The sequence below is a fragment of the Peromyscus maniculatus genome, chromosome 4 (assembly GCF_049852395.1).
Source record: "Peromyscus maniculatus bairdii isolate BWxNUB_F1_BW_parent chromosome 4, HU_Pman_BW_mat_3.1, whole genome shotgun sequence".
Classification (NCBI taxonomy): domain Eukaryota; kingdom Metazoa; phylum Chordata; class Mammalia; order Rodentia; family Cricetidae; genus Peromyscus; species Peromyscus maniculatus.
In genome coordinates, this window is record NC_134855.1 from 14,206,949 (window position 1) to 14,221,039 (window position 14,091).

Genomic DNA, 14,091 nt, shown 5'->3' on the forward strand with positions numbered 1-14,091 from the left:
AACCAGGGGTTCCTTTCTACCCTTTTCTTGGGTAAGCAGAGTAGAACAGAGCCTCCAGCAGCCCAAGCGACTGAGAAGCACTTGCCTTAGGCTTCATTTCCAAAAGCAAAAAGTTTCGACAGCCTCGGAATGTGCCTCTATTGAAAGATTCCTTGCAACATTTCCCCTTGCATAGGATGAAAGCTGGACACCGTCTTTCAACATTTAGTGGGCTAACAGGAGGAAGAGACTGGAGAGGAGAAGTCAAGAGACTGCCTCTCTAAGAGGCAAACTGCCTTGCCTCTGGGGATGCCAGAGACTCAGCCAAAGCCTCAAGCTGCCTCCATTTCCCGAGACCAGAAGGGCAGGGCAGCCCCCAAACCCCGGGTGGTTGTGGAGCCAGCCTACTCCCCCCCATCACTCCCTGGCTGGCGACTTACTTTAGGGCCTCAGTTACACATCAGTAAAATGGGGGAGTACCTTAGCTCTTCTGAGGAGTCTTTTACTGAGAACTGTTGCACGTGCTAGGGATGGAGGAATGCAGTATCAGGAGGAATGTGAGGGCCACATTAAGGTGTGGAGGACTGTATGGGGGACTAAGAGGCAAGGACCACTGTCATCCAGAAGCTTGAGAAGACCAGCTGGGAACATAATAAGACCTTGTCTCAAACAAGAACTAAATAGTGGTCGGGGCTGAGGCTACAGTTCAATCGATAACATAGCATGCACGAATGTTTGAAGCCCTGGGTGTGAGCCCCCAGTACCACCCACTTGGAATGGTGGCAAATGCCCTTGAGAGACGGAAGCAGGAGGTTTAGGAGTTCAAGGTCATCCTCAGCTAGGAGCCTGGTCTACCTAGCTCCAAAAACAAACTGGGGCTGGAGAGATGGCTCTGTGGTTAAGAGCACTGGCTGCTTTTGTAGTGGACCCAGGTTCAGTTCTCAGCGTCTTCTGACTTCCTCAGGCACCAGGCACACAGATGGTACGCATACATACATGCACACAAAACACTCATACTCATAAAATAAATTATTAAAAACGTAAAAACATAAATACGGCAGATCAATAAATAAAAATAGAATCAGTGGTGGGTTAGAATTAAAAGAGCCAGAAGGATGCAGCGTATACTTCCTGGGGGGACTGCAGAGCTGTGAGGATTGGATGCCCTTGGGGATCTCAGAACTCAGCCCTCCCTCCTGGCTGGAATCTGGAATCTTAGCAGCAGTACCGTCAGCTCCCCCAGCATTCTCTCTGAGCACCTTCGGGTCTTCTTCCCAAGAAGCTGAAAATACTGGAGCTTGCCCTCGCAGCAGCCTTGTGAGCGCCGGAGCCCCATCTCAGGCCTGAGGCTGGGGTAGTCTCCATGGAAAACGACAAGCTAGGTTGTTCCAGCTGATGGAATGCTAGCCAAGGGATGGACTGGAACACCGCAAAGAGAGACTACTCTGATAGGTTTAGCCACCAAACGTCCACAGGAGCGATGAAGAGGGCACTGTGTTAATCTGTTTTGAAAATGGAGAGCACCACTAGCGGGCCACTTAAGGGTGGCTCCCTACCCACCTTCAAGCTGGCTCCGTTTTGAAAACTGAGCACAGTTCTGTGGGTGGATGTTACAGCTATCATCTCGCTATCTGAGAAAACCAGGGGCCAGCGATACCCTCAGAATGCCTGGACACAGGGCAGCCCGTGGGCACATCAATCTGCAGCCATCACTGACCCCCACTCCTAGATGCAGGCTGAGCTCTCCAGAAAGGAAGCTAGATGCATTTTGTAATTGTCATCTGCTCTGAGAACGATCAGGAAGGGTGTATATGCCTGGCCTGCAACCCCAAGGCAGATCTCTTAGGAGAGCGAGCGACAAGTGTCCCAGGGAGCACCAACCACAATGGGCTCTGCTAGGCTACTGGTTCTGCTGAGCCAAGTTGCACACATGAGAACACAATCGCCTGATACTGCTGCCTGGGCACCAGACGGTCCCCCGTGACACACTGCCCCAGGAACACCCCTACTCCTGCTCCAAAACTCCCATTAATCCTTCTGCCTCCCCCAGTTTGTTGCATCATGGGGTGGGGCTTCAGTTTTCCAGCTCAAGGCGACCTAAAGGGCCAAGGCCACCAGCCAGGTGGTCTAGCCAGGTCATCATTGGTCACTCAGCCATTCAATGGTCCTTTGTGTGGTGACAAGATTGGCATAATGGGCACGTCTTAGAGCCGGCTGCACGCCCTTGGGGAGCTGTGGTACTGGGCTGGGGACTTGTGGCTGTGGGCCGCGGTGCAGGGGCGTGGGAGGCAGCGCCAGAGACCAGGCCACCCGGCTGCTCAGAGATGGGAGCCGCCGGACGAGTGAGGGAACCTCAATGACCTGCCGCAAGGGGCAGGGTAGCATGGTGGCGGGGCGGGGCGGAGAGGGCGAAACCCGGAGGGCAGCAGGAGGCGGGGTCCGCGCCTGGGACGCGGCGGGGCGGAGCGGGGCGCGGTGCCCCCCGGCAGGGCCAGGCCCGGAGGGGCGGGGCGGGGACGGGGCGGGGCGGCCGCACCTAGCTCCGGGCTGCGAGCCCGGCCGGCCCTCCACCCTCTGAGCTCCTCAAAAGGGGCACGGGCGGCCAGCGGGTGGCGGACGGCGGCGCCGTCGGGGCTGGGGTGCGGCCGCCATGGAGCTGTGGCCGTGGCTGACGGCGGCGCTGCTACTGCTGCTGCTGCTTGTGCAGCTGAGCCGCACTGCCAGGTTCTACGCCAAGATCAGCCTCTACTGCGTGCTCTGCCTGTCCTTCTCCGCCGTGGCCTCGATCGTCTGCCTGCTGCGCCACGGCGGCCGCACCGTGGATAATATGAGGCAAGGGGGCCGGACGCCGGGATGGGTGCGCGCTTCCGCTTCCCTAACTTCTGCGCTCCTCGCGTTCTTTCCTTCCTGCCCCGCCCGCCCCGCTGTCCTTCACTGTCCAGAGCCTCCGACGACGCGGCTTTCCGTCCCGGGTCCCCAAGAGCGCGCGTCACAATGCGCCGGTGCCTGGCACGGCAGTGGGGCTCAGCCCTCCCGCGCCCCCCTGCGCGCAACGTCGGGTGGCTGTTGGCGCGCGCCGCTAGCTTTGGGAAAGGGAGGGAGCTGGGCGAAGGTGGGACAGGCCCAGTCCCGCTTCACTAGCAGGGAAACCCAAACCTGGTGCCGGGCTTCCGGTTTATTCTCCCACCTCTCTGCAGGTGAGAAGATACCTGTGCCCAGGTGCAGCCACAGGTTCCCCTTGTCCTAACTTCTGGCGGGGCGGGGCAGGGAGGGGGGAAGCTGCCTTTGGACCAGGCTTGCTAGCAAAGAAGGAAGAAGTTGGGCTGTGGCCAAAATCCTCCCCTGGCCATCTCCCAGAGCAGGGTACCTTAGTGAATAGGCAGAGGGAATCAGGCTGAGTTAACCTGCCGGTAGGGGCTGCCTGAGAATAAAAGGCCTCCAGCTCTATCTCCATGTCCACATTGCTAGGAGACTGTTGCTACATTTCTCTCTGCCCTGTTTGGACTGTTGAGCTGATGGGTTTTGCAATGTCCTGGCCTTGGCCTTGGCTGGGTGTTTCGGAGGACCTTGTGGCCCCTGATGCCCCACCTCCTCTGCGGTGGTTATAGGGACTGTTTTCTGACTCTGTGCTGTACCTGCCCTTGCTAGTCTTTGGGGTTAGGACGCTGTCCTGACCAGCCATATTTCATGGGTTCCAGTCCTCATTTTTTCAGGGGCTTGTGGTTTATCACCTCCATCCAGTGTCCCTGGGAGCAGACTCCAGGAGCAGGCTAGGAGACCCCGGAACATAGAGACAGGGGTTCTCTGGTTATGCACGTTTCCTTTTGCTTGGCCTGAGATTAAGGGGGTGTGGGAAACTACACGACTGTTAGTGAGCAGAGGGTCTCCCCAGGGCACCTGAGAGCAGCAGGGGCCTGGTGGGCTTGGGGAGCACCAGGCATGTGTTTATCTCGGAGGAGGTGCTGCCCTTAGTGAACCAGACCAGAGGAAGCCAGGTCTGGTCTTCAGGGCAGCAGTCCTGAGCCTGTAACATCAGCTGTGGGGCTGATCTGTGCATTTTTTTCACCAGCCCCTGATTGGAGAGATCTGCAGTTGGTCCTCCTTGTTCTCTTGTGTTGGCCTGCCCTGGTGGTCTACCACTGTTGCCCTGGAGCCAAATCCAGGCAGCCTTTCTGAGGTGGTGACTGGATGTGGCAGACTGATCAAACCAGGATGGAGCCTCTTGTGCCACCCCAACCCCTAACCCCCTGCCAGATTCCTCGGGTCCAGTGGGCCTTCCAGCATCCTCTCCCAGTTAGTGCCCTGTGGTCCAGGGACATAGGCTGGGTAACAGCAGATGTTCTTCCCCTGCTGGCAGGAAGGGAGGGCTAGAGGACAGGATGGGTGGCCTACTCCTCACATCCCTACCCTGTCTCAGGGTCTTAAACCCTCCTCAACAAATTGAGGTAGAAACAGCAGGCCCCTTGGAACACTGTGAGCATGACATCCTCCAGGTGTGACCACAGAGAGGGGTGAGTGCCAGAGAAAGGGACTGGATGTCCAGGAGGTGGAGGCTTGCTTAGTGGATAGATGGACCCATCCCCATCTCAGGCCTCCGTGGCCTCGGCCAGCCAAGTTTGGGTTGCAGGTACTACTCTGCCTGGGCAACAGACGAGACTGAGGTTCGGAGAAGCAATTTGAGAATAGCTCGGGGGTGAGTGAATTAGGAGGAAGGGAAGTGAGGGCCCAAGCTCCCCCAGCCAGGACAGGGAGCACTGGGAATCGCACCCCAGAAGGCAATTCTGTAATGAATTCTGTTGTCACCCCTCGGTGCCAGCCCAGCTGTGATGCTGCTGCCCATGGCTGCACACAGTCACACTAGGGCAGTGGTTCTCAACCTTCCCAAGGCTGCGACCCTTTAATATTCAGTTCCTCATGTTGTGGGGACCCCACGTGTAAAATTATTTCGTTGCTACTTCATAATTGTAATTTTGCTACTGTTATGAATCGAAATTAAATATCTGATATGCAGGATATCTGATATGCAACCCCTGTGAAAGGCCACAATTTGAAGGCATTATAGGGCTGTAAGCCAGATCCTGAGTTCCTGGAGAGGCAGCCCCACTCTGTACCTGGCTCTTAGAGGAAACCTTTGTCATTTGGTCTGGAGTTCTGAGATGCAAGGAACAGCATTAGGAACACAGAAGCCATGTCTGGCTAGGGGCTGAGCCCTTCCTTCCCTGTGTGTAGACCAGAGTGGGGTGACAGGAGTCAGAGGCCTTGATTATACCATTTGATGAGAAGATAGTGAAGCCCTGAGAGGCTGTGTAGAATATTGCTCAGCTGCAAAGTTGGGTCACCTTAACAGGAACAATTTAGACACACACACACACACACACACACACACACACACACGCCATGGCCCCAGTAAAATAAGGGCAGACCTCTCTTCCCAGCCCTGGGTGGCCACCCAGAGCTATGGTGATGCAGCCTGTGACTGCATTGAGTCCTGTTTGGGGTGAGTGTGGGGATGATGGTTACGTAGGACCTGCAGAAACTGGTCTTGTTTTTCTTTTTGTTGTTTGTGGTTGTTTTGTTGTTGTTGGTGGTGGTGGTGGTGGTGGTGGTGGTTTGTTTGCTTTTTTGTTTTTTCGAGACAGGTTTTCTCTGTGTAGCTTTGGTGCCTGTCCTGGAACTCGCTCTGTAGATTCACAGAGATCCACCTGGCTCTGCCTCCCGAGTGCTGGGATTAAAGGTGTGTGCCACCGCCGCCCGGCTGGTCTTGGTTTTTAGGCTGAACTCTTTTAGCTTTGAGCCCTGACTTGCCTGCAGCAAGGCTGGCCCCTTCTCTACTGCCTAGCACCAGCATAAGCCATAAAAGCCAGCATCGTCTTGGCAAGTCCATTTGAAGGTCAGCAGAAGCACAGGATGCTATAGAACATTGCCAACAGGAAGGGCCCCTTCCTCCCCTGATGCAATGGTAGCATCTGTACCTTGTGAGGACAGTAAAGCCCAAGCTCTGGCTGCCTTTGGCTAATGGGTCAGTCCCCGCTCCTACTTCCTCTGTGCTCTCTCCTCTTGATGCCCAGCACCTCCTGCCTTCATTCTCCTGGGTGTTTGCCCAGGCTAGAAGTCCTCTCCTAGCCCCAAGCTCCTGTCCTCATCTTGTGCTTCACTCCTGTGACACTTGTCAGAAATCTGCTCTGCCAAGTGTCCTTACGAGGCCCGCCCATCTCCCAAGCCAGACCCACGAGTGGTTCCCCACATGCCCTTCCCCAGCAACGTAGCTCTGGTTGGCCCATGAGGCTCCCATCTCACCATCTAGCAAGTCCCCACCCATCATAGTCAAGACCAGAAGTGAGGGCAAGGGTCAGCCAGTGGCCTTCCAGGAGAACAGCCAGGCCCGTGGTATATAGGCCCTGACCTTGAACTGCTTCCCAGCTGCCTGGGGCAAGTGTGGGAGGGGCCCAAGCAGGTCAGAGGGCTCCTCTCTTGTCCTATTTCTGCCTGTGTCCCAATCACCAGACCACTGTTGATAAAGGTCCACAGTGTGGAGTATCTGCATCAGTCAGTCCCACCGAAGGTGGCTCCTTGCATCCTTCCCCTTGCACAGGTGGCAACCAGAAGTTCAGGGAGGTCAGGTCACAGATGGAATGCAGCGAGCCAGGCTCTGAATTATAGACTGTCTGATCCAGAGCAGGAGCTCAGGAGCCGTCCAAGGGGACACTGCCTGACAGCTGCCTGCCATGCTTCCAGAGCAACAGGCTGGGCACTCACTCTGTCCCCAGGCACCCGAGAGGCAGCAGGGGCCGACATGGCATCTCACCCTAGGTCCAGGGCTTTGGGACTGTAGCTCCTTTGGGGAAAGGATAGGGGTGGTTCTGGACTAGACTGGGTTGGCAGCTCAGGTTGTCATACTGGGTATGACACAGCCCTTCAGGGGAGCCACTTTGTGGATGGGTGGGGCCAAGCTGCCAAGCCAACAAAGTAGGCAGATAGGACAGAAGGAGCCTCAGGATGGACTGCTGGAACCCAACAAATCCAGTTGGCAGTGTAGGGAGCCATGGCCCTGCCCTGGGGTGCCCTCTGACCATACACCTCACCTGGCTGGGAGCAGTGTTACGAGGTGGACTTGGTCCACGTGGCTTCTTCATTCCTGGGGACAGGTCACTAACCTTGCTGACCTGAGTGTGTGCGGCCTTTGTAGAGTGGGTGTAAAGGTCTCCCCAATAGCTGTATCTGAGCAGAGCCGTGTGATGGGCCTGAAGTCCTAGGCATGGTACCTGATGGTGTCTCTCCCGTTAGAATGAGAATTCCAACCTAGACTTCTGGTGTCTACCAGCTACACCACCTCTGTAGAGCTTAGCTGGCCCCGTGATCAGGGAGAAACTCATTTATTGATTAATTGATGCATGGGCGGGGCCCAGGGCCTCATGCAGGTTTCTACCACTGAGCCATGCTCCCAGCCCATAATGAGATGTCTATTTTGTCACCCAAAATGGGGAGGGGTATTGAGGGATGTAACTCAGTGGTAGAATGCTTACTTAGTATTGCATGAAACCCTAACCCCCTCCCACCCAGTACTGGAGAGAGAGACAGAAAGAGGGCACATGTGTGTGCCACTACCCGAGGGCACAGTCTGGATGTGGCTGGAGACACTTCCCTTTGCAGCAGCACATGGGAATATGAGTTTGTAGTGACAACTACCGGTTAACGGGCTGTTCCTTATCTAAGCTACTGCACAGGGAACATAGATCAGCTGGCCGGGCACTTGCCTAGCATACACGAAGCCACCATTGCATAAAGCCAGGTGTGGTCTACATTCCTGTAAGCCCAGCATTAGAGGCAAGAGGGGCAAGAGTTCAAGGCCATTCTTGACTACTTAGGCTACTAGGCTTAAGCCTAGGCTATGTGAGACCCTATCTTAAAAAAAAATTTTTTTCTTTAAAAGAGTAAAAAATAAAGTTGTTTATATTTTGGATGATTTGAGATTTGGGAGGATTTATAAGTTTTTCATGAGGTATCTTGGACTTGAACCTTGTGTGCATGCGTGTGAAATGTGCGTTGTACATACCCAGAGGTAACTTCCTAGAACATCTGTAGTGTGCCCGCCTTTGACTGTGGTCCGTCGCATGAGTTCAGATGAGGGACTTTCCACGTGTGACCCCTGTCTAGAAAGTTTGGAACTTTGGAGCATTTCAGAGGCAGCCTTAGGGATGCTCAGCTTTCATCTTGAGTTTGGGGTGTGGCTGCTGGAGGCTTTGGGTTCCACCTCCATCATACACACCCTCTCCAGTAAATCTTGTGTTCTTCCCAGTAAGTCAGTCTTGACGCTGTTGCATTTCCTCTGCCTTGTGGTGCTGGTGCCGGTGTTTCCAGATTCCCTGATTTGAATCTTAACTATGTCCACACCTCTGGGTCACTGCCTTAGGGAGAATTCCTGGGAACCTGGCTAGCCACCAACATGCCCTCCAGATACATCTGGCTATGGCCCAGAGAGCGAGCAGGTGCCTGTGTTCCAGCCCTGTTAGTCTCCCTTAGTGTGCATGCCTTGGTGGCTAGTGAGACTGGACAGTTCCTTCCCTGGGTTGACACATTCTCCTCTCTAAGTCACCTCCCTGCCCCTCTGGAGCCTCCTGGGGATTCCAGCAGCTGTGACTTAGACATGAGGGAATGGGTGAAGACTCATTGACCACTCTCTCAGGAGGATCTGAAACCAGCCTACCTGCCCCTGCAGTAGATGGGGCGCTCTGGCCTGAAGACAAGATGGCCTGAGCTGGCAGGGCTGAGGAGGGGTTCCAGATTTCCAGGCTGAGGGGAGCAATGGCTGCTGTCACCATCTGGACTAGCATTTTTGCCTCCCCAAGACTCAGTTTCCCCATCGGTGAGAGCTGCTCTCCCCACGGCTGGGTTCTTGATGAGGACAAGCCTTGCAGGAGGCTTGTATGGGGTCCACGGAGACAGAAGCTCTGGGGATACAGAACAGTGGGAGCTTCCAGGGCAGGGACAGGTAGAGTCAGGGGTTATGGGGACATCGTATCAGTTTGGAAAGAGAAAGTTCTGTGGAGAGACAGTAGCAATAGCAGCCCAGCACTGATGGCCTTGACGTACTAAGCTGTGTGCATAAAGGTGGTTAAAATGGAAATTTTCATGGCATGTGTATTTTACCATACTTTTTTAAAAAGTAAGAGTGAAGAACCAGCTTTGAATCTGCTGCACTGTCTAGAAATAGCTCTACGGCCTGTGAGGGACCCCTTCCCTCGGGACTGTTGGGGACCCAGCAGGCACTCAGCAGACTGTAAGGCCCTTTCCCCTCAGGACTGCTGGAGACCCAGTGACGGCATATACTAATGTACATGTAGAATGGTGTGTGTTGGGGTCCGTGTGGTGGTACCTCCACTTCCCTCTGTCACAAGCAAATGTCCCGTTCCAGTAGGCAAAGCAGGAGATAGGGTCAGTGCTTGTGACAGCCTCTACCCTCGGGGGTAGGTGGCAGGGCTAAGTGACCCCCAGGACTCTGTCTGCTCAGGTCTTCTGCCCTGTGCTGTCTGCTGTACCCTCGCCCCAGCTTGCCCCTGGATGAACCCTCCCTCGGCTATAGGAGCTCATTCAGGTTCCTGGTATCTCTGCCCTCAGCATCATCAGCTGGTTCGTGCGGTCCTTCAAGTACGTGTATGGCCTTCGCTTTGAGGTCAGAGGCCAGAAGAAACTGGAGGTGGATGGTCCCTGTGTCATCATTTCTAATCATCAGAGCATCCTGGACATGATGGGTAGGCTGCCACCAAGGCTTGGCCACAGAGAGGCTCTAGCTGGGGCTGGTGTGTGTCTCTCTAGCCACAGGCTTCCCTCAAGCTGGGCATTAGAGCAGCAGGCTGTGCCCTGTGCATCAGAGGCGGGGGCCTTGACAGGTGGGGCACCGTCCCCTTCTCCCCAGGAGTGCCAAGCTGGGCTCTGAAGCTGTTCTCCCTTCTTCCCGGTAACCCGCCCCCTTTGTCTGTCTGTCTTTTTTCCATTCTCCCCTCTGTCTCTGCCTCTCCCCTCCTCTCTCTCTCTCTCTCTCTCTCTCTCTCTCTCTCTCTCTCCTGTGTCTCATTTCCCCTGTTTTTCTCCACCTCTGGCTTCTTTTCTCTCTCCTGTCTCTATCCGTCCTGGGTCTTCCTGTCTCTCTTGTCTCTGCTTCCTCTGACTCCCCTGCCTGCTTCTGTCTCTCATTATGTTTCTATCTCTCTCCTGTTCCTTGTCCTCTCTGTTTCCAAATCTCTGTCTCCATCTCTGTCTCTCTTCTGCCTCCATCTCTCACTGTTTCTCTCTCTCTTCCTCTCTCTTTCACGCTCCCATCCACGTAGGCCTCATGGAGATTCTCCCTAAGCGCTGTGTCCAGATCGCCAAGCGTGAGCTGCTGTTCACGGGGCCCGTGGGCCTCATCATGTACCTCGGGGGTGTCTATTTCATCAACCGCCAGCGGGCCAGAACTGCCATGACCCTGATGGCTGACCTGGGTGACCTCATGGTCAAGGACAATGTGAGTATAGGCACAGCAAAAGGGGCTCCAGGGGAGGGCGGTACAGCTCTCTGGGTGGCTAAGCAGGGTCGGGGCAGCCTAAGCAGCCTTCTCCTTTCTGCCGGCAGCTTAAAGTATGGATCTACCCAGAGGGTACACGCAACGACAATGGGGACCTGTTGCCCTTTAAAAAAGGTGCCTTCTACTTGGCCATCCAGGCCCAGGTAGGCCATGCTCTCCTGGGGTAGGGGGCTGGGATATGGGTCAGTGTGGTTCAAGGTTGAAGATGATATCCCAGCCAGACTGAGAACTGCTGGCCTTCAGGGACCTTCTCCACCCTGTTGGGAAAGGGCCTCCCCACCAGCTTAGCAGGTTGGTGACCATTGACAGCTCTGAGCTTGAACACCAGCCTCCCCATATCCTAGCTGGCCGGGTGGGTAGTCCCCTTCATCTGGGGTTTCATGAAAAGTAGGGGTGGGAGGCCAGTGAGGTGGCAGTTTGTTAACATAATAAGGCAGATTGTGCCTAGAAATTCACCTGATGCCTCGGACCCTGGCTTGATCATGGTGAGGCTGAGGAGCAGGCACAGGCTAGTGGCAAAGCCAGTCCTGAGCAGCACAAGTGAGCTCTGTCCTGGGCCTTGGACTTCCCTTGTCCCTCAGCCTGTGGTGGGAGAAGACAGTGTGTATCAGGAGTGTCCCTGAGCCATGGATCAGGGGGTCCCTGGTGTGGGGAGGCCACACTGGGAGGACAGGGGAAGGAATTTTTATCCTGCTTTACTGTTGGCTGCCTGGCAAGCCTCAGCCTCCTCTGCCCCTGTGGTGGGCAGCCTTCTGGGCCCTGGGCCCAGTCCCATACAAGACAGCATGTACTCCTTCCCCAAAGCACCCATCAGTTCCAAGGGGTTGGGAAGCCCAGGCTGGAGCAGGAGACGGCACTGTGACCTCTGATCTGTCTAGTGACCAAGTCCCAGGAGGTCCTTGGGCCTGAGACTGAAGTCAACAGCCCTCCTTGCCTTGAGGTATTGGCAGATCCTGGGGAAAGAGAGAGACTAGGGGCTATGGTATGTCCTCTCCTGCCCCTCCCCCAGGGCCGGTCTAGGGTGCAGCCTACCTACCTTCCTGCCCAGGCTCTGGCGCCCAGGGTTAATTATTATCCCCAGTGCCACCTGTCATCACTGGAGTTGACCCTGGGACCTTCCAGGAAAGCCAACAGGCTCCAACCCCCTCCCCTAGTTTCCTGGGAAAGAGAGGCAGGATGGGGGGGGGGAGGGAGGATCAACATCTCCCACCTCCCCAGTGCTAAATGGAGTCCCACCCCCCCAACTTCTAGGATGTTTTGTGACCCAGTGTGGGGGTCAGGGAGGACACATGACAAAAAATACTAGCCCAGAGAGCTTCCTCTAGGAGGTGGTGTGGAGGGCAGGATGAGTCTGAAACGCCAGGCCACCTGGATGGAGGGGTCGGTCAGCCATAAGGACACCTAGCAGGAGCCAAGGCACCCTCGCAGTGTTGGCCCTCAGCACGTGTCCCTGTCCACAGGTGCCCATCATCCCCGTGGTGTACTCATCTTTTTCTTCCTTCTACAATGTCAAGAAGAAACTCTTCACCTCAGGTGAGCCCATCGGAGCCACACAGGAGCTCATAAGCCTGACATGCTCTCTCTCTCTTTTATTTATTTTGAGATAGGGGTTCATGTGCCCCAGGCTGGCCTGCAGCTCCTTAGGTAGCAGAGGATGACTAATTTAGCAGACGAGTGAGTCCTGGGCCCTTAGTAGTGGAGTTCCCACATCTGGGTGGTGAATGCATCATCTCATTGCTCTTTCTAAGTGGGTTTTACAATTTTTTCAAATTGAAAAACAGGTTCTAGGGGCTGGAGAGATGGCTCAGAGGTTAAGAGCACTGGCTGCTCTTCCAGAGGTCCTGAGTTCAATTCCCACCAATCACACGGTGGCTTTCAGCCATCTATAATGAGATCTGGTGCCCTCTCCTGGTGTGCAGGCATACATGGAGGCAGAATGTTGTGTACATAATAAATAAATAAATAAATAAATAAATAAATAAATAAATAAATAAATAAATAAATAAATAAATAAATAATTTTTAAAGGGGGGGCGGCGGGGGGAGAAAAACAGGTTCTAAACATGGTCCTGTTCCTGAGATCACTGTTGGTCCAGGCTGTGTAACACAGATAGGGACCTGTGGTGACCTCTGCTGGTGAGGAGTGGGAATTCTCAGCTATCTAGTCTCCCCTACACAGGGCGCTCACTGGGGAGCCTCTGCCTCCTCCTCCATTATGTCACCAGCTTCCAGGCAGGTACCCTGACCCTTCACGTGACCTTGGGAGTCAGAGGTTTAAGGCAGTGGAACGAGGTAGGCTGTCTCCCACATCTGAGCCCCTAATGCCCAGCACCATGGAGAACTGAAGGGGCAAGTGTGATAAGGGAGGCTCAGGGGTCACCGAGTACAATTTCAGGGGCAGAGATGTCCTGAGGCATGGGCAGTGGCTGCAGGGAAGGGTAGAGTTGCTAACGCTTACTGGGTCACAGGTCTCCGTGTTGCCTCAATTACAAACATGTGTGCCCGGCCCAGGAGCTGGGGGTGCTGGCCAGGCTCTGAAGAGAGGCTGGGCAGCAGGAGGCCAGGTGAGGAGGAGGTGGGTGGCCGCATCAGTGGGGCCTCTAAGCCCCTGACATCCACCGCTTCCTCCCCAGGAACAATCAGGGTACAAGTGCTGGATGCTGTCCCTACCAGTGGCCTTACAGATGCTGATGTCACCAAGCTTGTGGACACCTGCTACCAGTCCATGAGGAGCACCTTTCTACAAATTTCCAGGATGTCCCAGGAGAACTCTGCCATCAAGGAGCCTGGGGTCGTGGCAGCCCAGTAGCCCAGGCCAGAGGCAGGGATGCTGGAGGCAGGCAGGTGGGAAGCAGAGGCTGGAGGATGGACAGAAGGCCGTACCCTCCCACCTACCTAACATCACCTTATCCCGTTTCCCTGCTGACCGGGCTCTCACTGGGGCCTGGAAACAGGAAGCCCTTTCTGACACAGGCCTTAGACCCAGGACCCCATGTAACTTCCCACCTCGTGCCTGTGCTTCCAGAATCCAGGTGTGGCCATCCAGCAGGTGGGCTGACCCATAAGACCATGAGGCACCTAGGACTGGGCAGCAGGCACTCAAGGCCCACCCCATGGTGCAGGATCAACATCCAGGAATCAGGCCATGGCCTGTATCAGGCCATCAGGAAGAGGAGGAACTTGGTCTCCCAGTCTCAAGGAAACCTGGGTCACAGCACCAGAGGGCGGAGCCTGCCAACCCCACTGTCCGACGGTCTCAGTCACAAATCACTGCTGTACTTGGTTCTTTTTTTTTTTTTCTTTTTCTTTTTTTTTTTTTTTTTTATAAATGAACTCTGAGAAGTGCCTAGAGACCAGGGATCTCTTTCAGAGGAGGAGCACGAGCCCAGGCCTCCATCCAGGGATATGGGGTGGTACGGGTGTTATATAGCCACCCACGTGTCCCTTCTTTGGGGCTGCAGTGTGTATGTTCCCTACTCCCCCCAAATTGCTTGCAGGGGGTAAGCATCTGTGATCAGTGCTTTTCTCAGTGAATGTGTGGGGTCCACGGAA

At 55.0% G+C, this 14,091-nt stretch overlaps 1 protein-coding gene across 2 annotated transcripts; it reads left to right on the top strand.

Annotated features, from left to right (window-relative positions):
* Positions 1–2,548: 2,548 nt before the first annotated feature.
* Positions 2,549–13,890, top strand: Agpat2 (1-acylglycerol-3-phosphate O-acyltransferase 2). 2 transcript variants are annotated; one of them, XM_006980968.4, is made up of 7 exons: positions 2,549–2,811; positions 9,595–9,728; positions 10,305–10,480; positions 10,588–10,683; positions 12,001–12,073; positions 13,173–13,383; positions 13,565–13,890. In XM_006980968.4, the coding sequence occupies exons 1-6, from the start codon at positions 2,630–2,632 to the stop codon at positions 13,346–13,348; spliced, it is 837 nt and encodes a 278-aa protein (XP_006981030.1). In that variant the 5' UTR covers positions 2,549–2,629; the 3' UTR covers positions 13,349–13,383; positions 13,565–13,890. The 2 variants fall into 2 exon arrangements, with proteins under 2 accessions (XP_006981030.1, XP_042131027.1); XM_042275093.2 differs by having other exon boundaries at positions 13,173–13,890.
* Positions 13,891–14,091: the final 201 nt, after the last annotated feature.

What these genes read in the sequence shown, in the direction of transcription:
- Agpat2 (XM_042275093.2), top strand. Translation starts at nt 2,630, where the DNA reads ATGGAGCTGTGGCCGTGGCTGACGGCGGCGCTGCTACTGCTGCTGCTG. An exon ending in ACCTCATGGTCAAGGACAAT is followed by an intron (nt 10,481 to 10,587) that starts GTGAGTATAGGC and finishes TTCTGCCGGCAG; the next exon opens with CTTAAAGTATGGATCTACCC. An exon ending in ACTTGGCCATCCAGGCCCAG is followed by an intron (nt 10,684 to 12,000) that starts GTAGGCCATGCT and finishes CCCTGTCCACAG; the next exon opens with GTGCCCATCATCCCCGTGGT.